Source organism: Mus musculus, chromosome Y, assembly GCF_000001635.26.
Source record: "Mus musculus strain C57BL/6J chromosome Y, GRCm38.p6 C57BL/6J".
NCBI classification, from domain to species: domain Eukaryota; kingdom Metazoa; phylum Chordata; class Mammalia; order Rodentia; family Muridae; genus Mus; species Mus musculus.
This window is the reverse complement of record NC_000087.7, coordinates 63,229,303-63,255,613: the sequence shown is the minus strand read 5'-3', so window position 1 is coordinate 63,255,613 and position 26,311 is coordinate 63,229,303. Positions and strand designations below refer to the sequence as shown.

At 35.4% G+C, this 26,311-nt stretch overlaps 1 protein-coding gene across 1 annotated transcript; it reads right to left on the bottom strand.

Annotated features, from left to right (window-relative positions):
• Nucleotides 1-1,160: 1,160 nt before the first annotated feature.
• On the bottom strand, nucleotides 1,161-25,763 carry Gm21627 (predicted gene, 21627). Its single transcript, XM_017318758.1, has 9 exons — nucleotides 25,646-25,763; nucleotides 20,245-20,311; nucleotides 19,526-19,560; nucleotides 12,449-12,515; nucleotides 11,838-11,872; nucleotides 4,557-4,674; nucleotides 3,679-3,778; nucleotides 1,550-1,648; nucleotides 1,161-1,190 (listed from the first exon to the last, which is right to left on the bottom strand). The coding sequence occupies exons 1-9, from the start codon at nucleotides 25,761-25,763 to the stop codon at nucleotides 1,161-1,163; spliced, it is 669 nt and encodes a 222-aa protein (XP_017174247.1).
• Nucleotides 25,764-26,311: the final 548 nt, after the last annotated feature.

Genomic DNA, 26,311 nt, shown 5'->3' with positions numbered 1-26,311 from the left:
GTTACCATCCCACAGTAAAAAGCTCTAACCCAGAATTGTTCCTGTCTGAAAGAACTGCAAGGAAAAAACATGGAGAAAAGCCTAAAGAAAAGGAGATCCAGTGACAAGACCAAATTGTGATAAAGCTCAAGGAGAGGCATCAAGGCCTGACACTATTACTGATGCTATTCTGTGCTCACAAAAAATGGGCTTATCATGACTGCTCTCTGAAAGACCAAACCAGCAGGTGAAAGAGTCAGATGCTCAAATTTATATGCAACAAATAGACAGAAGCTGGGAACCCCTGTGGATGAATTGGGGAAAAGCTGGAAGAAGCTGAGGAAGAGGTCTACCCGGTAGGAGGACCAACAATCTCAAATAACCTGGACCTCCCAGGATGTCTCAGACACTGAGCCAGCAACCAGGCTTCATACACCAGATGATATAAAGCCACCAACACATATACAGAAAAGGACTGCCAGGTCTGGACTCAGTCAGATGAGGTCCATCTAATCCTCAAGGGACTTCAGGCCCCAGGGAGCAGGGAGGTCTGGTGGAGAGGGGACAGGATGGTGGGGACATACTCTTGGAGATGGGGATTGTGGGCTTGGGGCCCTGGGAGCATGGGGGCATATAGGCAGGAGATATGGGGTGTGGAACAGTAAGAGGGGGAACTAGGAGAAGAATAAAATCTCGACTTTAAAAAAAGTATAAGAATAAATTTTAAATAATTCAACTATATTAGTGTGTGGAATTTCAGTCCACGGGACTATATACCATTCACATATTCATTTAGATTTCCTTTGGAAGTTAATATAAAGATGCACTTACACTTAAACAAGAAAATGATTAAAGATATTTAAAAATAAAGAAGTTCTATTTTAACTCTAAAGGTATAACTGCTAGTTAACTTTGTAATCACATCACTGGGATTAACTTCCTTCTCAGAATCATCAGAATAACAAGGATTAAAGAAACTTTAAAACTCTGTTTCATAGGAAACAAAAAAGTTAGAGATTTTTTTATTTGTTTTATATATATACCAGCAAGTGAAAATTTTTCATGCTTCATTTTTCTGAAGATGGGAAAGTAGAAGAGTACTTCAGATTATTCTCCATGATGGCTCTTTCAAACATAGACATTTTTTTTCTCAGTTCACCATCTACACCAAAAAGCATATCTTAGTTCTTGGTCCCCAAGTTCATCAAAACCTAAAACAGAAAAGTACCTCTTATTAAATAAATTACCCATGATACAAATATGAAAGATTCTGTGCAGATGATGTATAGGGTAAAGGTTAAGGTCAGGATTAGGATTAGGGTTAGTGTTAGGGTTATGTTTAATAAAGCAGGATAATTATAGTGTTATTAAAGTATGAGGTACATCTGAGGTCAAATTCCCATTTTATCATTTTATATCTTTAATAATTCATACAAAGCCATTAGGATTTTATGGATAATAGCAGTCATTTCAGTAAGAAATAATTCAAAATAATAAGTAGTTAAAACTTTGTGATTATTAAAACATATTTAGATTCCTAAGGTCATTTTATGGACCATGTGCAACATACCTCCATGGACTTCTCATGCATTTCTTTAACTGCTTCCAGGGTCTGGTTCTGACTACATTTGGACAGTTTCAATGCTTGTTGTTCTTTTTGACAACTATTCTACAAATGTAAAAGGAAAACATTAGTATAACAATTCTGTTTATTTTTGTTGTTACTGCCATGCAACATGCATGGCAGTCTAACAATAAAACACTAAATGTATATCTAATACTAAAACATTTATGTGAGCAAAAATAATTCTATATGAAAGTTAAAAGGAATAGTTTTCCAACTGATTTAAAATTTTAACAACTATTTTGACTAAATATATATATATATTTACAATAATATGAAATAACATTATGCTACCAATTGTGGGGTAGGAATTTTTTTTAATGTGAAAGAGTTTTTCATAATGCACAGACTGGCCTTAGCCTCCCAAGTTCTTATGTTTATAGGCATGCACCATGTATACATGAACTCGGTAAAATCCTAGTCTTGGAAGCTTAGATTGGTTTTCTCTAGATTCCAATCTCAAGCAACATATAGAAGTAGTAACATAAAGTTCTCATTGTATTCTTTAGGGTTGCGCACAACCATGATAATTTGCATTAAAAAAAAATTAAGACAAGCCCTTTACACCTTTTCACCTTGGGCTACTACAATCCTGTTTTGCCCTTTATTCACTGTGATCAATTTTTTACCTCACATTTGCACTCAAATCATCATAATTAAGTAAAATTACCTCTAATTTGCAATGCTTATCTTTAAAAAAAGTGCACCTGCATACATTTGGAGACAAAGGGTTAATATTGGGTGTCATCTTTGATTTCACAGTACTGTTTCAGAGACAGAATCTCACTAAACCTAGAGCTCATCATTTATGCTACACCTGCTGGCTACAAAGATCTGGAGATCTTCTTTTCTCTGAACTAAATCTGAGATTGGTTGTTTTAAAATGCTCACAACCACACCAACTTTTTTTTGTTGTTGTGGTGGTGGTTTGTTTTTAGTGTTGCTAGTTTGTTGTTGTTTATTTTGTTGTTGTTGGTGGTGGTGTGGGCATTCATCCCAATGCAGGGAATATAAGCTGGGGTCTCCATGCCTACACGGGAGAAAGATTACCAATTAAACCATCTTCCAGCCCTGTAAATCAATCTTATTGGGCCCACATGCAGCATATGACACATTTAGGGATCTTTTCTTCTTTAAAACTTTCCTTCACTCATGGTAGTTTTCTTTCTACCAGTGGTTCTCTTCCTTTACTGGCTCCCTCTCACCAGCTGCCATATGCAGAATTACAAATTTTGAAGTACCCTGCTGTTCTGTCTTTAGACTCCTTATTTACAGGGATGATCACTTTCCCTTGAAATGTCATCCAGAGTCCAATGTTTAAAAACTGTCTTCAATTGGAGTATTTATTACTTATCTTTAGTTCCTATCTCTTTCCAGAACTGACTCATAATGGCAGGTTCCTCAATGCCTTCTGAGGCAAGAATGAATTTGCTGTTCCTTTCAAATTGAATACTTTCCAAACTATTAACCAGTAAATAAAATAAAATAGTTAATATGATTATCGTTGTCTCAGATCTTACTTGGAAACCAGGTGATGACTCTACAGGTAGAGTAATGGAGACGTGATCTAAAATTGTTTGCTGATATTCTTCCACAGGAAAATTCTTCCAGGGCTGTTGAGATTGTTTGTTTCCATCCTCTGTTGTTACTAAATCTTTACTAAATTTAGGACTGTAAGAACTGATTTACCAAATTGAGTTGGTTTTTTAATATAAACAACAGAGTCCAGGTGAAACCAATAAATAAGCTTTCTCTCTTCTTTGAACTCTGATATATTGTGGTTTTTTTGTTTTTTTTTTTTGTTTTTTTTTTTGTAGTCACTGGTAATCATCTCTTGATCTTTCTGCAAATGTCTGCCTCTTGAAAATTTATGATCTGGTATACCATAAAATGCCTAGTCGTTTTCATTGATATAGTATGCAATCAATAGTTTATATCTCAGTAAGACTAGAACAGAAGCAAGGATAGATAGATAATGGAACTTAATTTAGTTTCATATGCTCAACTCAAGGCTAGTTGTTCCATTCCTACTTAGTAATACTAGGTTAAATATTAAGTTTTTTTATGGTACCAACCACTGATTTTTCTTTTTCTTCATTGAATTTCTGTACATCCATATCAGACTTCTGAAATGTAGTTATATACTGCTCACAAAATTTGTTGTTGATGTTCTTCCTGTAAAGCACAGTAACAAAAGCAGGCACATTTCATACCAATATGAAAATGAACACTCAGAACAAATTCAATTGAACATTTCATACTATAAAAAGAAAAATAGCAGTATAAAATATCTAATGGGAAATCATTATAGATTTTTCCGCTAACATATTATCAGAGAGGTTTTCATTTACGTTTTAGCTTTTCAAAATTAAAGAAATATAAACACACACAACACACACGTAACACACACACACACACACACACACACACACATATATATATATATATATATATATATATATATATATATACATGTACAAAATTTAATTATATTTCAATGTGGTTTTTTTTTCATTATTTTCTACCAAATATAAGTTCTAATTTATTTTTCATACATTGCCTTAGTAAAGACAGTGCAAAACATGTCAACTAAAATATACAAATTGTCTGCATATGTAATTGTAGTTGTTCCTTTTGAATATTGTTAAACATAATAATCCATAAATTACATTCCTAAGACTATGTGCAAGACTTCTGTATTTCCACAATGAATGTAAATTAAAATTTAAATCTCATTAACATTGACTTAAAGCAGAAAATAAAATTTTCATAGATTTCTATGAATTAGATTTAGTTTGCTTGAAGGCATGATGTTATAGGGTTAACTGTTTAGACAAAATCAAAGCCACACATTTTTACTAAAGAATCAGACATGATATAATTTTTTTAAACTGCAGCCACATATAATTTTTAAAATGATACACATTTGACCCTACAAATATAACAACTCTACCTCTCTCGTTCGTTCGTTTTGCAAAATCTTTCTAATTTCTGGTTGCTGCCTTTGAAAGATTCTTTGACATAAGTTTCCATCCATTTTCTCTTTATGTGAAGCGTCTTATAAATGTCATCTATATTAAAAATAAAGAGTCATTTTGAAGAAAAATTAGATGATTCCATGTATTCAAGTAAAAATAGATATAGATAAATTTCATTCAATAATGCTATGGAAACTTAAAATTAAATGATAGATATCACAAACATGCTTCATACTTTAGAATACTTAGGGTTTGGTATGTTCAGATGAAGGATGTTCAACCTGTAAAGTCTACAGAAATGTTCCACAACATAGAAAAAAACAGTCCATGTATTTTGGATAAGAAATATCTAATCTTATCTGAATTTTAATTTCTGTAAGGAAAATAATTTTGAGCTTCAAGAACAGTTTTCAAAAGAACAAATGCACAAAACAAAGGATCAAAAGTATACTTAATTCTTCATAAGGAAACACTTTTAATAAAGGCTAATTCTTTTCCAAATCTAAAAAAGATGATGCAACTGAAAGAACAAACTTGACTGTGGAACTGTTAGAACCATTGTTTAAAATATTCAATTAAAATAAGAGGGCAACCGGTCATATTGGTTCCCATGTTAATCCTAGTATTCTGGAGGAAAAGGCAGAGAGATATTTGTGTATTCCAGGTTAAGCTGGTCAATATACTGAGTTCCAGGACAGACAGAGCTACAAATGAGACCCTGTCAGAATCAAACCTGCGTTTGATTCCTAGCACCTACATAATGTGCACAAATACCTCCAACTCCAGTTCCAGGGGATGTGATGCCCTGTTCTAAATTCTGCATGCACCAGGTACATATGTATATGACTCACAGACATACTTATAGGCAAAATACCTATATAAATAAAAATAGATAAAAATGTTAAAATCTATGTTTAAAACAATGATCTCCAAGTTTTTTTTTAATCAAAATAAAATTATTTCTAAAGTGAATTGGTAATTATATTTCAGAACATATCCTTTAAAAAAAACACTTGAAGAAAATTATGGTAGGAACTTTTGATCAGTAACTGCTGCAGTTCATGAAAATTGTAATGCTTCAGAAAATGTTTAGTACCTTTCTAGCATGCACAGTTAGCTTTCAGTAACTAGGATGAAGCTATATTTCGGTGTACATGTTTAATATTCTCACCATCCATAGTACTAGACAAAATCAGATTATTAAATGATTATTCTGCCTCCTCTAAATAGAGCAAATCCTTCAGTTGAAAAAAAATAATTTGGTAAAATGGGTAACTTGAAAGAAGCAAAATATTATTTTTTAAAAATATAATATTGTTTCATGGGGGTAGAGATATGGCTCAGCAGTTAAGAGTACTTCCTGTTCTTTGCAAAGGACATAGGTTTGGTGTCTAGCACTCATATGGTGGCTCACAACTATCTGACTCCAGTTCCAGGTATCTGAAATAATCAACTGATATCTGAAAAACAGGTACACATGTGGTGCACATATATAACTGTAAGCAAAACACTAATACACATAAATAAGTCCAAAAATAGGTATTAGGAGCATTGTTTAGTAAGCCATGTAAAGATGTTTTTTTGTGTGTGTATGATCCTAGTATTGGAAGCTTAAGCAGGAGATTTCCAGTGTAAAGACTGCATAGGTTAAATAGGAAAATGCAGGCCAGCCTGAACTACATAATGACACCATATCTCAAAGACAAGTTACTGTCTTCTGAGAAAGCTCACTTAGCATTCAGTTACATATAATTTAAAACAGATACTTTAGAATCTGAGTATCATTCTCTCATTGTTTAGTAAGTTGTCTTCCACTTACAGTTACATAATTCATTTCATAAAAAAAAAAAAAAAAACAATGAAGGGATTGGAGAGATGATTCAGCAGTTAAGAGCACTGGTTCCCTTCCAGCTTTCTGAGATTGGAGTACCAAAACACACAAGGTGGCTCACTACCTATAACTTCAGTTTCAGGGGATTCAAGGCCTTCATCTGGCTTCCTCAGGTACAAGACACACTAGTTGTGCACATACACACGTGAAAGAAAAAAAAAATAACCATAACATAAAATTTAAAAATAAGTTATAAGGGTTACATTAAAGAATTCAGTTTTGCACTGTGCCATATAAAGAAGGAAGCACAGAAGACTCCTAGAAAAGAAACTGACTTAATATAAAATTAGCACTGGATCAATGAAAATATGTTTCATGTACAGAATTTTGTATACATATCACTTAGCTATGAGTACATGGAACTGTGAAAATGTTTACATCTATTTTTTTTCCTTTTAAAATTCCTTCAAAGCTGTTACAAAAAAGGCTCAGTAGTCAAGAGGGCCTACTGTGAAAAGAGGAGGTTCACAAAGTACTTTTTTTTTTAAGGTAAGTAATGTTACTTCATGCTTATCAAAGGATAATTCATCAAAGATGAACTCACAATTCTGAATATCTATGCTCCAAATACAAGGGCAACCAAATTCATAAAGAAATTTTACTAGAACTCAAAGTACATATTGTACCCCATATAATAATAGTGAGAAACTTCAACACCCCACTCTGAGCAACGCAGAGGTCCTGGAAAAAAAGAAATGAAAAAGAGACACTGTGAAACTAATGAGAAGTTATGAAACAATCGGATTCATCAGATACATATATATGTATCTGTCACACACACACAGACACACACATCCAAACATGCACACATATATTGAAGCAAATTCACACACAGTTCTCACTAGATGAAGAGAAATTATTTGAAAAAAAATCAACAAACCTTCATGATAATAGTCTTGGATAGATTAAGAATTTTAAGCACATACCTAAATATAGAAGCAAACCAGAAGCCAACATCAAATTAAATGGAAAGAAACTTGATGCAATCCCACTAAAATAAGACAAGACAGGACTAGACAAGGCTTCTTACTCTTTCCCTACCAATTCACTATAGTACTACAAGTTCTAGACAGAGCAACTAGAAAACAAAAATTGGTCAAAGGAATAAAAATTGGAAAGGAATAAATCAAAATATCACTATTAGCAGATAATAAAATAGTATACTTAAGTGACCACAAAAATTCCATCAGAGAACCCATAAACCTGAAAAACAACTTCAGCAAAGTGGCTAGATATACAATTAACTCAAACAAAACAGTACCTTTCTTCTACTCAAAAGATAAACAGGATGAAAGGCAATTATGGAAACAACACCTTTCAAAAGTCACAAATTATAGTTCCTTGATGTGACTCAAACCAAGCAGGTGAAAGATTTCTATGACAAGAACTTCAAGTCTCTGAAGAAAGAAACTGAAAAATCTCAGAAGATGGAAAGGTCTCCCATGGTCATAGATTAAGTTAGTAAAAATGGCTGTCTTCCCAAAAGCAATCTGCAGATTCCATGCACTCTCCATCAAAATTTAAACTCAATTCTTCGTAGAGACAGAAAGAGCAATATGCAAAACCATTCGGAATATCAAAACTCCAGAATATCCCAAAACTATTCTCAACAATAAAAGAACTTCAGGGGGAATCATCCCTGACCTTAAGCTGTATTATGCAGAAATAGTGATTAAAAAAATGTATGGTAATGGTACAGAGACAATGCCTTCATGAAATGGAGAGATCTAAAATATATCATCCTGTGTGATCTCAAAGGAAAAAAAAACATGGTATGCACTCACTGATAAGTGGATATTATCCTAAAAGCTCAGAATACCCAAAATGTAATTCACAGACCACATGAAGCTGAAGAAGAAGGAAGACAAAAGTGTAGGTGTTTCAGTCCTTCTTAGAATGGGGAACATAATATTCCTGATAGGAAATGTGGAGATCAGGGCAGAGACTTAAGGAATGACCATCCAGATTCTGTCCAACCTTTGGATCCATCCCATATACAGAAACCAGGCACAGTCACTATTGTGGATACCAACAAGTGCTTGCTGATAGGAGCATAATATGACTGTCTCCTGAGAGGCTCTGCCAGGGCTTGGCAAGAACAGAGGCTGATGCTCACAGCCAACAATCAGACTGATCATGGGGTCCCCAGGGGAGCAGTTAGAGGAAGAACTGAAGGAGCTAAAGGGGTTTGCAACCTTACAGGAAGAACAACAATATGAACCGAGCAGACAGACCAGAGCACTCAGGGACTAAGCCACCAAACAAAGAGGGGCACCCATGACTCTAGCGGCATATAGAGCAGAGGATGGTATTGTCAGACATCAGTGGGAGGAGAGGTCCTTGGTCCTGTGAAAGCTCCATGCCCCAGTGTAGGCAAATGCCAGGGTAGGGAGGTGGAGTATGTGGGTGAGTGAACAGGCTCATAGAAACAAAGCAAGTGTCAAATGGAATAGGGATTTCCTGGGATTAAACCAGGAAATGGCTGATATTTGAAATGTAAATAAATACACACACACACACACACACACACACACACACACACACACACACACACACACACAGATGGCTTTAACTGTGTCTTCAGGTGGGTTTACATCTAATCACAGGATGATCTAAATTTTTCCCATTCCTGCTAGTTTTTTGATAAATTAGAGTAAATGTGTCTGCATCTCAATCTCCAAATAAAATCATAGTTGCTCTTATCACAACCAAGCTCCTCAACCTTTTTCATCACAATACAAATCTAAGACAAATCTTAAATATAAAATTCTTCCTGGCTGGACAAATATTTTACTGCTACAGCAAGAAGCTCTGGTTTCAATCTTCAGGAATGAAAAATAAAAACCCCCAAAATTTAGATATAAAAAATAAAGAAGGCATGATTCCTCGGGCCCCATTACATTTCTGAGGCTGAGGACTTCAGGTACAAGGCCAGTCCAGGCTGCAATTGAGGTTTCAGACAATCCTGAGATATAGAGCTAGAGGTTACTTTCCTAAACCAAAACAACAAATAAATAAAGACAGCCTGGTCTGAATTATGTCTGAATTCCCAGCACTTCTGAGGCTGAGAGAAGCCTCTAGTATTTGAGGCAGTTTGGAACCTATATATAGAAATTTCGGCAATGTGGCATTTTCACAACACGTTAAAATGTAGACTGGTCTTCAGTTTCTTTTTAATAAATTCCTGGTGGGAAGCAGTTGCACAGAAGAGGGTTTTGTCTGTTTCATACACTAAGTGAAGTCCAGTTTACTCACACCTCACATCCCCTGTCCCCAAGAATACTTTCAGGGTCTCCATTTCCTTGGCCTTCCTGATTTCTGCTAGGAGCTAGTCTGTTCAAACTCTTGCACTTACAGTGAAGTTCTCAGTTTTTCTCAGCAGAGGCCTAAGTGGGAAAGGTCGATTGTGAACCTGGAAGTAGCAACTTCCTGAGTCCAGTGAGGGTCACCTAATCTCATTACTCCTGAAGAAACACCTCCAAAACTCCACCTTCATCCCCACCCAGACCCCTAGCTGAACCAGGATTAACCAACAGACAATTGACTACCTCCACTGAGACTTCATCCTACCATGATTCCTCAAGAATTTTGCTTCCTCAAGAACTCTTTGTAGCCACCATACTGGGTAACAGGGTTTGAACAGCAGGAAAATAATCTCAGCCAAGCCCATTGCTGATTGGCTGTGTTTGCACATGAGTACTAAGGGTAAGAGAGGCTCTTTCAGTCATCTGTGATTAAAGCTTCAAAAAGCGGGTAGTATTTTAACTTCCACTACTACCCAGAGGCTTTCCATTTTCTAAGTTTGCAATACTAACTTGAAAGTTAAAATAAAATGAACTCCAAAGACGACTCTCCTACTTTGTTTCAGATGAAGGGACTGTTCTGTGTAACTCTAAATTGTTTTTTTTTTGTTTGTTTGTTTGTTTTGTTTTTTTGTTTCTTTTTTTTTGGTTTTTTTTTTAAACTAAAGTGTTTTTGCATGTTTGTATTTATATAACATGTATGACTAGTTCCCCTAGAAACTAGAATAGGATGCCAAAATCCCTGGATCTAGAATTAAAAATGATTTTGAGAATTATGTGGGTTCCAGGAACTAAACCTTGGTTCTGTACAAAAGCAACAAGTGTTCTTAATTTCTAAGCCATCTTTCCATTCCTATCCTGTGTGTGTTTTAAGGTGTGCTGGACCATTTCTCACGATAGATGTTTAATTTTACTATATAATGGAGAGTATAAAAAATGACTTTGTTAATGTTGTCTATTTCCAGAAACAGAAAAACAAACAAACAAACAAACAAAACAGCAACAAAAAAAACATAATTTTAATGGATTGTGTAAATCATAAATAGTTTCAGGATAAAAATGGAGTGTATACATTTCAGTATATGGGTGCATAAGGAGGCCAGATATAGACATCTGTTTTATTCTCAATTATATTCCAAATTTCTTTTTCATTTTCAGTTTTTTTTTTTTTTCAAGTCAGGGTTTATCTGTATAGCTCTGGTTAACCAGGAACTCACCCTGTATACCAGGGTGGCATCAAAATCAAAAATCTCCCTGCCTCTGCCTCCCAACGTCTGGGATTAAGGCATGTGCCACCACTGACTGACCCAACTTAAAACTTGAGATAGGTTCTCTCTGAATATGCAGCTAACCAATGCCACTACCTCGGCTAGCTAGCAAGCTGTCTCCACCTACTCAGCACTGGTTGGCAGCCTGCATTTTAGAAGTGGATTCTAGGCCCCCACTTTTATTTTCAAGAAAAACATTTTACTAAAACAGCCATCTCTCTAGCCACTCTTCAAGGTTTGTTCTGTTGCTATAGACACTGCAATTTTTTGTTTGTTTGTTTTTTGTTTGTTTGGTTTCTTTTTCTATTTCTCTAATCATGGCTAAGTTTAGGCTCCTAAAATGCTTAGTGGTGGTTTTGCTTGTTTCCTTACAACAGCAAATTGGTTTTCTTGCTCACTTTACAATTTGCAGCTAATTTGGCACACTGGACGAACTGACATTTCATTTACTAGTCTTATTGCTGTGTTTTGTTTCTTTGGTGCTTTTTTTTTTTTTTTTTTTTTTTTTTTAATTTGCTGGGTTTGTTTTTTTTTTGCTGGTTTTCTGTTTTTGTTTTTGTTTTCACCACTGAAGATGAAATTTATAACTTTTAATGGTGCTTTACCACTGAGCTACATCTTTAGTTAATCTTTAGTTTTGAATGTTGGATGAGAAGTTATCTGTGTGTATTTTTTAACGAAAACTATAATTTCTGTGAAGCCTACAATTATCCCCCTATGCTATAGGTTCTATAGAGATCTGTTTCCCTCGTTTGGCCTCTTCAAGAAACAGGGAAATATTTCTAAAACACATACCTCCAGATTTATCCAACATACTGCCTACTTCATGTCTGTGAAGACAGAACAATAAAAAATTAAAGCAAGAAATATAGTAGACTGGTAGGCCATTTTTTTTTACCACACACAAAACTTTACACAGAACCTTCTTTAATTTTTTATAATAAATATATAATGTTTGGTTTGGAACAAATGTCATATGCATATAAAATATATGGTGGACTACCAACTTGAACTTGAATTATTTACTTTTAACAATTCATACGTTTACACCCCACAAGGAGTTTATTCATAACTCTCCCACAATTGCCAAGACCCTTTTTTCCCCCAGATAGTCCCCTACTTATTTTTATGATGTTTCTCCTTTTCTTTGAGTGTGTCAAAGATCACATGCAGGTGGTCCTATTGTATGAGTTCCTATGTGTTTGTGATCACAAAGTCTAAAGGATCCCAAGCTGGGCTTGAACTTAACATATATCAGCATCTGACATTGAAATGCTGATCTTCCTGAATCTAGTTTTCCAGTGAAGGTAACACAAACACTACTTTTGAAGTACTCTATTGAACTGGCAAAAAAAAAAAAGAAAGAAAAAAAAAGAGAAAAAAAGAAAAAGAATTGAAAATATTACCCCATGTCTTCATCTCCTTTTACTTGAGGCGATATATTTTCATCTTTACCAATTGCTGGGTTATTTACTGTATTGACAATAGAAAATGTAAACATTTGAAAGTATGCAATATTAGTAATAGTTAATAAAGTACTATCAATTTGAATTTCTTTGGAAAAACTGCCCATTTTGAGTTTTTGAAACAGATTTTAAAAATTAATTAAAATTAAGTACATCCAGGAAATCTAGGACACAAGGAGAAGAAAAAACATAAGGATAACAGGTATAGATGAGAAGTAAGATTTCCAAATTATAGGGCCAGTGAATATCTTCAACAAAACTATAAAAGAAACCTTTCCTAACCTAATGAAAGAGATGTCCATGAACATACAAGAAGCATGCAGAACTCCAAATAGTTTGGACCAGAAAAACAACAACAAAAACAAAAATCCCTGCCATCATATATTAATCAAAGCACCAAATGAACAAAACAAAGAAAGAATATTACAAGCAGTAAGGTAAAATGGTCAAGTAACATATACAGGAATTCCTATCAGAATTACACCTAACTTCTCCCCAGAGACTATGAAAGCCATAAGATCCACGGTAGATATCATACAGACACTAAGAGAGCAGAAATAAGAGCCAAAGCTATAATATGCAGTAAAACTATTTTACCATAGATTGAGAAAACAAGGTATTCCGTGAAAAAACAATATTTACACAATATCTTTGAACAAACCAAACCCTTCAAGGGATAATAAAGGGAAAACTCCAATATAAGGAGGGAAATCACATGCTAGCAAAAGCAAGATATTAATCTTGAAGTAAACCTAAAAGAAGATAGCTACATGAACAAAATTCCAACAAAAATAACAGGAAGAAACAAAGACTTTGTCTTAGTATCTCTTAATATCACCATATTCTATTCACCAATTAGAAAGAAATAGACAAACAGACTGGATGTGTAAGCAAGACCCAGCATACCAGAAACAAACCTCAGGGACAAAGACAGATATTTCCTCACAGTAAAAGGCTGGAAAACAATTTTCTAAGCAAATGTTCCAAAGAAACAAATTTGGAGTAGCCATTCTAATATCAAATAAATTTGACTTTCAACCCAATGTTATCAAAAAAGACAAGGAGTGGCACTTCATATTCATCAAAGTTAAAATTTACCAAGATGAATTTTCAATTCTAAACATTTATAGTCCAAATGCAATGGCATCCATATTCATATAAGAAACTTTAGTACAGCTCAAAATGCACATTGCACCACACACAATAATAGCAGAAGACTTCAACAACCCTCCTCATCAATGGAAAGATCCTGGAAAGAAAAATTAAAAAAAGACACAGTTAAACTAACAGAAGTTATGAAACAAATACATTAGTTGATATCTATAGAACATTTTATTTTAGAACAAAAATTGTCCATTCTGCTCAGCACCTCATGACGCCTTCTCCAAAATTAACAATATAATCAGTCACAAAACATGCCTCAACAGATATAAAAATATCCAAATAATCTCATACATCCTATCTAATCACCAAGGACTAAGGCTGATCTGAAATAATAATATAAATAATTGAAAACCCATGTACACGTAGAAGGTGAACAAAAATCCAGTCAGTGATAAATCAGGTAGGGAAGAAATAAAAAAAAAAATAAATAAATGTAAGACTTTTTAGAGTTTAAAAAAAAATGAAGTTACTACATACCGAAAGTTGTGGAACACAACTAAAGCAGTGTTAAAGGGAATCTCATAGCTCTGAATGCCTCTAAATAGAAACTGGAGAGAAGATACAGTAGTAGGTTGACAGCACACCTAAAACCCCTTGAATAACAGGAAGGAAATTCACCCAAGAGGAGTTGAAGGCAGGAACTAATCACACTCAGGGCTGAAATCAAACAAGTGGAAACAAAGGAACTATAACATAAAATCAAACAAACTAGGAGCTGGACCTTTGAGAAAGTCAACAAGATAGATAAAACATAAGCCAGACTAATTACAGGGCACAGGGAAAATATCAACATTAACAAAACCAGTAATGAAAAGGGAGACATAACAACAGATACTTAGTAAATCCAAAAAAATCATCAGATCCTACTATATAAGCCTGTAACTTAGAAAAGTGGAAAATCTGGATGAATTGGACAATTATCTAGACAGATGTCAGGTACTAAATTTCAATCAGGTTGAGATAAACCCTGTAAACTCTCCCATAATCCCCAAAGAAATAGAAGCAGTCATTAAGAGCTCCCCCCTCAAAAAAAAAAAAAAAAGCCCCGTATCTGATGGGTTTAGTACAGATTTCTATCAGGCTTTCAATGAAACACCAATACCAACAATCTTCAATCTATTATGCAAAAACAAAAGAAAATGAACACTACTTAATTTGTTCTATGAAGCCACATTTACTCTTATACCCAAACCATACAAAAACCCAATGAAGACAGGATACTTCAGACCAATTTAACTTATAAATATTGATGCAAAAATACTCAATAACATCCTGTTAAACACAATCCAAGAACACATCAAAATGATCATTCTTCATGATCAAGCGGCTTCATCCCAGGGATACAGGAATGGTTCAATATATGGGAATCCATCAATGTAATCCAATATGTAAAGAATCTCAAGGAAAAAAACACAGTATTATCTCATTAGACGCTGAGGAATCATTTAAAAAAAATCAACACACCTTCATGATGAAGTCTTGGATAGATTCAGAAAGCAAGGCCCATAACTAAACATAGTAGCAAACCAGGATCCAACATCAAAATAAATGGAGAGAAACTCGATGCAATCCCACTAATATATGACAAGGCTTCCCACTCTCTCCCTACCTATTCACTATAGTACTAGAAGTTCTAGCCAGATTAAATAGACAACAAAAAGAGGTCAAAAAGTTAAAAATTGGAAAAGAACAAATGAAAATATCACTATTAATAGGTAATAAGATAGTATATTTAGTGACCCCAAAAAATCCTCTAAAGAACCCTTAAGCCTGAGAAACAACTTTAGCAAAGTGATTGGATATACAATTAACTCATATAGATCAGTAGCCTTCCTCTACTCAAAGGATAAACAGGCTGAAAAGGAAGTTATGGAAGCAACACTCTTCACAATAGTCTCATATTTTAATAACTTGGTGTGACACGAAAAAAGCAAGTCAAAGTTCTGTAGGACAAGAACTTCATGTCTCTGAAGATAGAATTGAAATTCTCAGAAGATGGAAAGATCTCCCATGGCCATAGATTGGTGTCCCAAATAATTTAGTAAAAATGTCTATCTTGCCATAAGTAAGCTCTGATTCCATGCCCTCTCCATCAATATTCAAACTTAATTCTTTATAAAGATAGAAAGAGCAATATGCAAAATCATTTAGAATAACGAAAATCCAGGATATTGTAAAACTATTCACAACAATAAAAGAACTTCAGGGGGAATCATCCCTGACCTCAAGCTGTATTATAGAGAAATAGTGATAAAAATGTATAGTGACCATAAAGAAAAAATGACTTCAGGAAGTTCACACGCAAACGGATAGGTCTAAAGTATATCATCCTGTATGAGGTAACACAATCCCAAAGGAAAAAATATGGTATGCACTCACTGATAAGTGGATATTATCCTAAAAGTTCAGAATACCCAAAATGTAATTCACAGACCACATAAACCTTAAGAAGGAACAAAAAAGTGTGCATGTTTCCGTCCTTCTCAGAATGGGGAACAAAATACTACTGGGAGGAAATATGGAGACAAAGTGCAGGCCAGAGACTGAAGGAATGACCATTCAGAATCTGCCCCACCTGTGGATCCATCCCGTATATAAACACCAGACCCTGTCACTATTGTGGATACCAACAAATGATTGCTGAAAGGAGCCTAATAAGGCTGTGCCCTTAGGGGCTCTGCCAGAGGTTGGCAAAAACAGAGGCTCATGCTCACAGCCAACAATCAGACTGATTATGGGGTCCACAGTGGAGGAGTTAGAGGAAGGACTGAAGGAGCTGAAGGGGTTTGTAATCTTACAGGAAGAACAATAATATGAACCAAGCAGACCGCCCCCCTCCCCCCAGAGCACTCAGGGACGAAGCCAGCAAACAAAGAGGGGGACCATGGCTCCAGCTAAATACATAGCAGAGGATGTCCTTGTCAAACATCAGTGAGAGGAGAGGTCCTTGGTCATGTGAAGTTTGGTGTCCCAGTGTAGGCAAATATCAGAGCAGGGACATGGGTGTTGGTGGGTGGGGGAACATGCTCATAGAAGCAGAGGGAGGGTGGAATGGTAAAGGGAATTTCTGGGGTGAAACCAGGAAATGACTAATATTTGAAATGTAAATAAACACACACACACACACACACACACACACACACACACACACACACACACACACACCTAATATGATGGCTTTAACTGTGACTTCAAGTGGGTTTATATGCAATCACAGGATGATCTAAATTTTGGTCCCATTGTTGCTAGGGTTTTGATAAATTAGAGTAAATGTGTTTGCATCTCAATCTCCAAATGAAATCATGGTTGCTTTTATCATAACCAAGCTCCTCAATTTTTTTCATCATAATACAAATCTAAAGCAGATCTAAAATATAAAGTTTTTCTGGCTGGACAAATATTTTACTGCTACAGCAAGAAGCTCTGGTTTCAATCTTCAACAAGGAAAAAAGGAATAAAAAACAAACAAACAAACAAACAAACAAACAAAAATTTAAATATAAAAAATAAAGAACACATATTTCCTCAGGCCCAGGTACATTTGTAAGGCTGGGGACTTCAGTTTCAAGGCCAGTCAAAGCTGCAGGTGAGGTTTCAGACAATCCTGAGATATAGAGTTAGAGCTTACTGTCCTAAACCAAAACAACAAATAAATAACAACAACCTGGCCTGAATTATGTCTGAAGTCCCAGCACTTCTGAGGCTGAGAGGAGCCTCTGTATTTTGAGGCAATTGGAGCCTATACATAGAAATTTCGGGAATCTGCCATTTTAACAACAGGTAGAGGTAAATGAAGACTGGTTTTCAGTTCGTTTTTAATGAATTCCTGGCAGGCAGCAGCAGCTAAAAGAAGGTTTTAGTCTGTTGGCTCCACTAACTGACTTCCAATTTACTCACTCCTCACCTCCCCAAGCCCCAAGAAGACTTCCAGGGTCTCCAATTCCCTGGCCTTCCTGCTTTCTGTTAGAAGATAATTCTGTTCAAACCCCTGCCCTTAGCGAAGTTCTCTGTTTTTCTCAGCAGAGAACTAAGTGGGAAAAGTTGATTGTGAGCCTGGAAGCAGTACCTTCCTGAGTCCAGTGAGGGTCACCTCCTCTCCTTACTCCTAAAGTAACACCTCCACCCCTCCACCTTCTTCCCCACACAGGCCCCCAGCTCAAACAGTATTAATCATCTTTCAACAGACAATTGACTACCTCTACTGAGACTTCTCCCTACCATGCTTCCACAAGAACTCGGCTTGATGACTACCACAAAGCATACTGGGTAACAGGGTTTGGATAGCGGGAAAACAATCTCAGCCAAGGCACTTGCTGATTGGCAGTGTTTGCACATGTGTACTAAGGGTGAGAAAGGCTCAATCAGTCGTCTGTCATTGAAGAGCAAAAAGGAGGTAGTATTTTAGCTGCCACTACTACCCAGAGGCTTTCCATTTTCCAAGTTTACAATACTAACTTGAAAGCTAAAATAAAACGGACCCCAAACAAGACTCTCCTACTTTGTTTCAGATGAAGGTGCTGTTGTTTGTAATTTTCAATTGTTTTATTTATTTAAGTAATTTGTTTTTGCATGTTTGTGTTTATAAACATGCATGTGTGGTGCACATAGAAACTAGAAGAGAATTCCAAAACCCATGGATATAGAATTAAAAATGGTTTTGAGCCATTGTGTGGGTCCTAGGAACTAAAACTTGGTTCTGTCCAAGAACAACAAGTGCTCTTAATTTCTAAGCCATCTTTCCATCCCTGTCCTTTGTGTCTTTTAAGGTGTGCTGATCATTTTTCTTGAAAGATGTTTCTTTGTACTATACAGTGGAGATTACAAAATTATAACACTTTCTTAATATTGACAATTTGCTCATAGAGAAAAAACAAAAAGACAAAAACCATCATTTTAATGGATTGTGTAAATCAGATAAAGAGTATTGTAAAAAACTGATGTATATACATTCCAGTATAAGTATGCATAAGAGGGCGACAAATAGACATTTGCTGCATTCTCAATCACATTCCAACTTCCTTTTTTTTTTTTTCAAGGCAGGGTTGTAGTCCTGGACCTCACCCTGGTTACCAACTGCTGGGATTATGGCATGAACCACCTCTGACTGCCCAAATTTAAAACATGAGACAGGTTCTCTCTGAATCTGCAGCTCACCAATGCCACTAGCCTGGCTAGCCAGCAAGCTGTCTCCAACTACTTTTCACTGGGTTGCAGCCTGCATTTTTAAAGCCGATTTAAGACCCCCTCCTTAATTTATATACTTTCAAGTAAAGCACATTACCAAAACAGCCATCTCTCTAGCCCCTCTGAGAGGTTTGTTCTCTTGTGGTAGCCACTGTATATTTTTTTTTATTCTCTAATCATGCCTAAGTTTAGGCTCCTAAAATGCTTATTGCTGGTTTTGCTTGTTTCCTTACAAGAGCAAACTGGGTTTCTTGCTCATTTTACAATTTGCAGTTAATTTGGCAAACTGGACAACCTAACATTTCATTTGCAAGACTTATAACTGTGTTTTGCTTGTTTGGTAGGATTTTTGTTAATTTGGTGCATTTGTTGGTTTCTTTGGGGTTTTTATTGTTATTGTTTTGTTTTGTTTCTTTGTTTGTTTTTGTTTGTTTATTTTTGCCACTGAAGATGAAACTCATCACTTTTAAATGGTGATTTACCACTGAGCTACATCTTCAGCTAATCTTGCATTCTGAATGTTTGCTGAGAAGTTATCTCATATGTGTTTTAAAGGAAACTACAATTACTGTGAACCCAAAATTATCCCCTTTTGCTATACAGTCTAGAAATCTGATGCCCTCTTCTGACCTCTTTAAAAAACAGGCAAATACCTCCAAAAACACATACCTTCAGATTTATCCAACATACTGTCTACTTCATCTCTGTGAAGAAAGGAAAATAAAAAAATTAATGCAAGAAATATAGTGGACTGGTAGGCATTTTTCTTACCCACACAAAACTTTAAAAAGAACTTTCTTTTAATTATTTATAATAAATATATAATGTTTGGTTAAGAACAAATGTCATATATATATATACATATATATACATATGTATATGTATGTGTAGATATATATATTATATTTGTATGTATGTATGTATATATATATATATATATATATATATATATATATATATATATATATATATATATATATATATATATATATATATATGTATATATTACATGGTGGAGTATCAAAGTGATCTTGTATCCTTTACTTTTACCAATTCATACATTTACACCCACAGTAGTTTATTCATTACTCTCCCACTCTTGCTGAGACCCTTGTTCTTGCCAGATGGTCCCCCTCTTATTTTCATGATTTTTCTCCTTTTCTTTGTGTGTATATCTTGGAAGATCTCAGGCAGGTGGTCATATTATACTAGTTGCTATGTGTTTGTTATCACAAGGTCTGAAGGACCTCAAGCTGGGCTTGAACTCAACATATAGCAGTGTCTGATTTGTATTGCTATCTTCCTGAATCTACTTCTCCAGTGAAGGTAATACAAACACTACTTATGAAGTAATCTATTGAGCTGGCAAAAAATATTGAAAATGTTACCCCATATCTTCATCTGCTTCTGCTTGAGGCGATATATTCTCATTTTTATCAAATGCTGGGCTCTTTACTGTATTAACAATAGAAAACAGAAACATTTGAAAGGATTCTATATAAGTAATAGTTAATAAAGTACTATCGATTTGAATTTATCTGGAAAAACTCTCCATGTAAATTTTTGGAAGAGATTTTAGAAAGGAAATATTTACACCGAGAAAATCCAGGACACAAGGAGATGACAAAACTTAAGGATAATAGGTATCAATGACAAGTAAGTTTTTCAAATTTAGGGACAGTGAATATATTCAACAAAATTATAGAAGAAAACTTCCCTAACCTAAAGAAAGAGTTGCCTATGAATATACAAGTAGCCAACAAAACTCCAAATAGTTTGGACCACAAGAGAAATTTCTTCCATCATATAGAAATCAAAACTCCAAATGCATAATAAAAAAAAAAGAAAAGAAAAAGAAGAATATTAAAAGCACTAAGGGAAAATGGTCAAGTGACTTATAAAGGAAATCCTATCAAAACTATACCTAACTTATCCCCAGAGATTATGAAAGCCATAATATCCAGGGCAGATGTCATACAGACCCTAAGGGAAAAGAAATGCCAGACAAGGCTACTAGATGCATCAAAAAATTTTACAATAGATTGAGAAAACAAGGTATTCTGTGAAAAAAAAAACGATATCTACACAATATGCTCGAACAAATCCAGCCCATCAAGTGGGTAATAATGGGAAAACTCCAATATAAGGAGGGAAATTACACTCTAGAAAAACCAAGAAATTGATCTTGAAGCAAACCTAAAAGAAGAAAGCTACATGAATCACATTCCAACTCTAACAACAAAAATAACAGGAAGCAACAACTACTTTTCCTTAATATCTCATAATATCAGCGGACACAATTCACCAATAAAAAAAACATAGAATAACAGACAGGATGTTTAAGCAAGACCAAGCATACTAGAAACAAATCTCAGGGACAAATACAGATATTACCTTAGAGTAAAAGGCAGGAAAACAATTATCCAAGGAAATGTTACAAAGAAACAAGTTGGAGTAGCCATTCTAATATCAAATAAATTCGACTTTCAACCCAAAGTTATCAAAAAAAAAAAGAGGAGGGACACTTCATATTCATCAATGTTAAAATTTGCCAAAATGAATTCCCAATTCTGAACATTTATACGCCAAATGCAATGTCATCCACACTCATAAAAGAAACTTTAGTAAAGCTCAAAAACACACATGAATAGAGCATTAAAAGAAACCTTGACTAAATTGGTTTTAGAGACCTGCAGAAAAGATTATGCAGCTCTTTTTCCCTTCACCTTGTTCTGAGTATGGAACACCACAGGGAAATTTAAACTTACACCATTCGAACTCCTCAACTGGGGACCCCCCCCCCTTTAACAGAAGCAGGTGGAATGTTTGACCCTCATGTTTCTTTTTCAGAACTCCCACTAGCTCACTTGAAGGACCTACAACTGGTCAGAAAAGATGCCTTGGAAATGTTGAAACACAATAAAAAACTTAAACAAAAACAAAAAAACAAAAAACATACGAACCAGAAACCATCTTGGTGCCACATAAATTTCAAACAGGAGTACCTGTCCTGGTCTGGTGCCACCATTCTGGCAAACTTGAACTCAGATCAAAAGGACTTTCCCTGATGATTCTCACAAGCCCTGCTGCCACACCTCCAGTATGTGCCCAGTTCTGGCATCCAGCCTGCCATGGCCCACTGGCCTGGCACTGCTCACACACAGTGGGCACTGCACAGGAACCTCCCTCCCTCCCTCCTCCCAATGGCAAGAGGCTCTTTTGTCTCATTCAATGGGCTTCTGAGGTTCTCAATCTTACATATCCTAAAGCTGTGACCTCATGTTGGCTTTGTTTGGCAGCTGGGTCAGAGGTTTAATTTTCTAACTTATAAGATCAGAACTATGTACTAGAAGGAGTGGGAAATGTGAGACCACAACATAGAGCGTTTCTCCCTGGAAGGTAAAGCACCTGGACATTCTCCAAGATTGTTTTCCCTGATTTATAAAAATACAGCCAGAAAGAGACTCTATGTTCTCTACAGCCACCAAAAATCCTTTTGGTTTCTGAGCCTTACAGCTAGAGATTCAAAATTGGAGTTTTGACAAGGACATCTGGGCAGAGAAGAACACTCCTCCCATCTCTTCCCAACTCCTCCAAACTCTCCTCCCAACTCATCCCAATTCCTCAGCTAGCTATTAAAAACCTTCTTCTGTCACATCTCAGAGTCATACGCCCCTGCCCTGCACAGTGGAAGGAGTTTGTCCTTAGCTAGCTGATAATAAAAACTCTTGCAGTTTGCATCAGGTATCGATTTCTCTCAAGTCATTGGGGTGCTGGCCAGCTCATCCCGGGACTTTACTGGACTTGAGAGGAGGTCCATCTTCGGGGTCTTACACATGGAGACCTAAGACCAAAATTCTTCAAACTAATATGCAAAATCAAAAGAGAAGGAACACTATTGAATTTGTTCTATGAAGCCAGATTACAATTATATTCAAACCATACAAAAACACAATGAAGAAAGGAAACTTCAGACCATTTTCCCTTATGAATTTCGAAGCAAAAATACTCAATAAAATCACTGCAAACCAAATAAAAGAATACATCAAAACGATCATCCATCATGGTCAAGTAGACTTCATCCCTGTAATGCAGGGATGGTTTAATATATGGAAATTTGTCAACTTAATCCACTATAGAAACAAACTCAAAGACGAAAACAACATGATCACCTCATTAGATGCTGAGAAAGCATTTGACAAAACACAACACCCATTCATAATAAAAGTCCAGGAAAGGTCAGGAATTCAAGGCCCATATCTAAACATAAAAAAAAAAAATACAATAGACAGCAAACGAGTAGGAAACATTAAACTAAATGAAACAATCTCATTAAAATCAGGGACTAGACAAGGCTGCCCACTTTCTTCATACCTATTGAATATAGTAGTTGAAGTCCTAACCAGAGCAATTAGACAACAAAAGGAAAACAAATGAATACAAATTGGAAAGGAAGAAGTCAAAATATCACTATTTCCAGAATATATGATAGCATGTATCAGTGACCCAAAAATGCACCAGAGAAATCGTAACCATATATATGACTTCAGTGCAGTAGGTGAATATAAAATTAACTCAAACATATCAGTGGCCTTTCTCTACTCAAAGGAAAAAGAGGATGAGAAAGAAATTTGGGAAAACTCACCCTTCACAATACTCACAAATAATATAAAATAGCTTGGTGTGACTCTAAATTAGAAAGTGAAAGATATATATGATAAAAACTTCATGTCTCTGAAGAAAGAAATGAAACAAGATCTCAGAACATGGAAAGAACTCCCATGCTCATGGATTGGAAGGATTAATATAGTAAAAATGGCTGTTCTGCCAAAAGTAGTTTATAGATTCAATATAATCCCCATCAAAATTCCAACTCAATTCTTTACTGAGTTAGAAAGGGCAATTTACAAATTCTCCTGGAATTTGAAAAAAACAAACAAGCAACAACAACAACAACAACAAAAAACCAACAACAACAACAACAACAAAAAACAAAAACCTGGTATAGGAAAAACTATTCCCAACAATAAAAGAACCTCTTGTGGAATCACCATGCCTGACCTCAAAGTGCACTACAAAGCAATTGTGATAAACACTACATGGTACAGGTATAGTGGTAGACAGGTAGATAAATGAAATAGAACTGAAGTCAGAGAAATAAACCTTTAGTCACTTGATCTTTGACAAAGGAGCTAAAACCATCTAGTGGAAAGGAGACAGCATTTTCAACAAATGGTGTTGGTTCAATTGGCAGTTCGCATGTAGGAGAATGTAAATTGATCTATTCTCATCCCCTGTGCAATGCTCAAGTCTAAGTCGATCAAGGGACTGCACATAAAACCAGAGACACTGAAACTTATAGAGGAGAAAGTGGGGAATAGCCTGGAATACATGGGCAAAGGGGGGATATTCTTGAAAAAAAATACTACCAATGTCTTGTGCTATAAGATTAAAAATGGACAAATGGGACCTCATAAAACTGATAAGGTTATACCCAGAAGTTCAAACTTGTAATAAGGAAACATGCTTCACTTTGTCCATAGCAGCCTTTTGTATAATAACAAGAAGCTGAAATGAACCCAGATGACTCTCTTTAGAGGAATGTATATAGAAAATATGGCACATTTACTTAATGAATTACTACACAGCTATTAAAAACAATGAATTCATGAAATTTTTATACAAATGGATGGATCTGGATGATATCTTCCTAAGAGAGTTAACCCAATCACAAAAAACACACATGATATTCACACATTGATGAGTGGATATTATCCCTGAAGCTCAGAATAACCAAGGTAAAATGTGCAAAACCCATGAAACTGAAGAAGGAAGACCAAAGTGTGGATATGCCGTTCCTTCTTAGAATGGGGAACCAAATAATCATGGAGGGAGTTACAGAGACAAAGATTGGAGCTGAGAATAAAAGAATACAGAGACTGCCTCACTTGGGGATCCATCCCATATACAACCACCAAATCTACTGAAGATGCCAACAAGGGATTGGGTGCAGGAGAATGATATAGTTGTCTCCTGAGAGGATCTGCTAATGCCTGACAAATAAAAAAGTGGATGTTCACAGACATCCTTTGGACTTAGCACAGGGTCCCCAATTATGGAGCTGGAGAAAATACCTAAGGAGCTTAAGGAGTTTGCAGGCCCCTAGAAGAAAAAACAACATGAACTAACAAGTACCCCACAATTCCATGGGATTAAACCACCAATCAATGAAAACAAATAATGGGATATATGATTCCAGCTTCTTATGTAGCAGAGGATGGACTAGTCAGGCATCAATGGGAGGAGAGACACTTGTTCTTGTAAAGATCCTATGCCCCAGTATGGGGGAATACCTGGGTTAGGAATTGGTAGATGATGTGTTGGGGAGATGGGGGAGAGGGGAGAGGACAGGAGATTTTTTGGAGTGGAAACTAGAAACGGGGATAATATTTGAAATGTAAATAAGGAAAAGTTATAATAGAAAAAGAAAGGAAATAATTTATTTGCAAGTTTTATGAAATAAATTCATGTTTGGCAAACATATTATACGAACAATGTTCATGTCTTTTCTTGAGGTGAAATCAAGAAAGTTCTTCTCTCTCAACATATGCTGATATAGTTCCAAGAGTAGGTTTATGTGCTGCAAAACCTTGTATATAGGAATAGAGAGATATAGGTAAAATTAGAAATGAAGTATATGTAAACTCTTAACAAAGACTTCTTCCATTTCAGGTGACTAGGTAAAGTCTAATGAACTGCAGGACACAATTAATACTGGAAATGCGATACCTTCCGAAAGAGCCTCCTCTGAAACTTTTATGTCATCGTCCTCATCATCAAAGTCCAAAAGTAATAAGTAACCTTCCTTTGGTATCACCTTCAATTTCTTAAGAGCCATTCTTCTCATAAGAACTCAGTAGTCTTCTTAGTTTAAAAAAAAAAAACAATAAAAATAAAAAGGAAAAAAAAAGAACTTAGTTACCTGATTAAAAATTATCATTTAAATAATTAAAAATAACAAAAAATCAAATAATTATTTTAGCTCAATGAAAGATCATTTCTTTTTTTACTTAACATGTATATTTTTAATCAATTGCCTTTATCAGAGAGTTCTGTGTACATATTCAATATGGTGATGCATATATATATACACTTACCCGTACCATTTCCTCCGTGTATCCCATTTATCATGTCCCTCTCCCTCACAACTTGTTTTAAAAACTTCTTTAACTCACTTCTTTAAAAACCTCCTTTAGAACCTAAATTATTAGTCTGCCATTTCTCAGTTTAAAAAGAGACAAAAACTGGCCAACCTTCAACATATGAGTCCTCCCCTCCTCCCAAAAAACGATGAGCAACATCCTTTAACCTTTGAGGTATCTGAATTTTGGTCCTATCTCCCACAGAATATTTTTAAACAAAACATCAGCAATTCTGTTTACCAGTTTATCTCAG

What these genes read in the sequence shown, in the direction of transcription:
- Gm21627 (XM_017318758.1), bottom strand. Translation starts at nt 25,763, where the DNA reads ATGAGAAGAATGGCTCTTAAGAAATTGAAGGTGATACCAAAGGAAGGT. An exon ending in TATGTTGGATAAATCTGAAG is followed by an intron (nt 12,516 to 19,525) that starts GTATGTGTTTTT and finishes TTGTCAATACAG; the next exon opens with TAAATAACCCAGCAATTGGT. An exon ending in AAAGGAGATGAAGACATGGG is followed by an intron (nt 11,873 to 12,448) that starts GTAATATTTTCA and finishes CTGTCTTCACAG; the next exon opens with ACATGAAGTAGGCAGTATGT.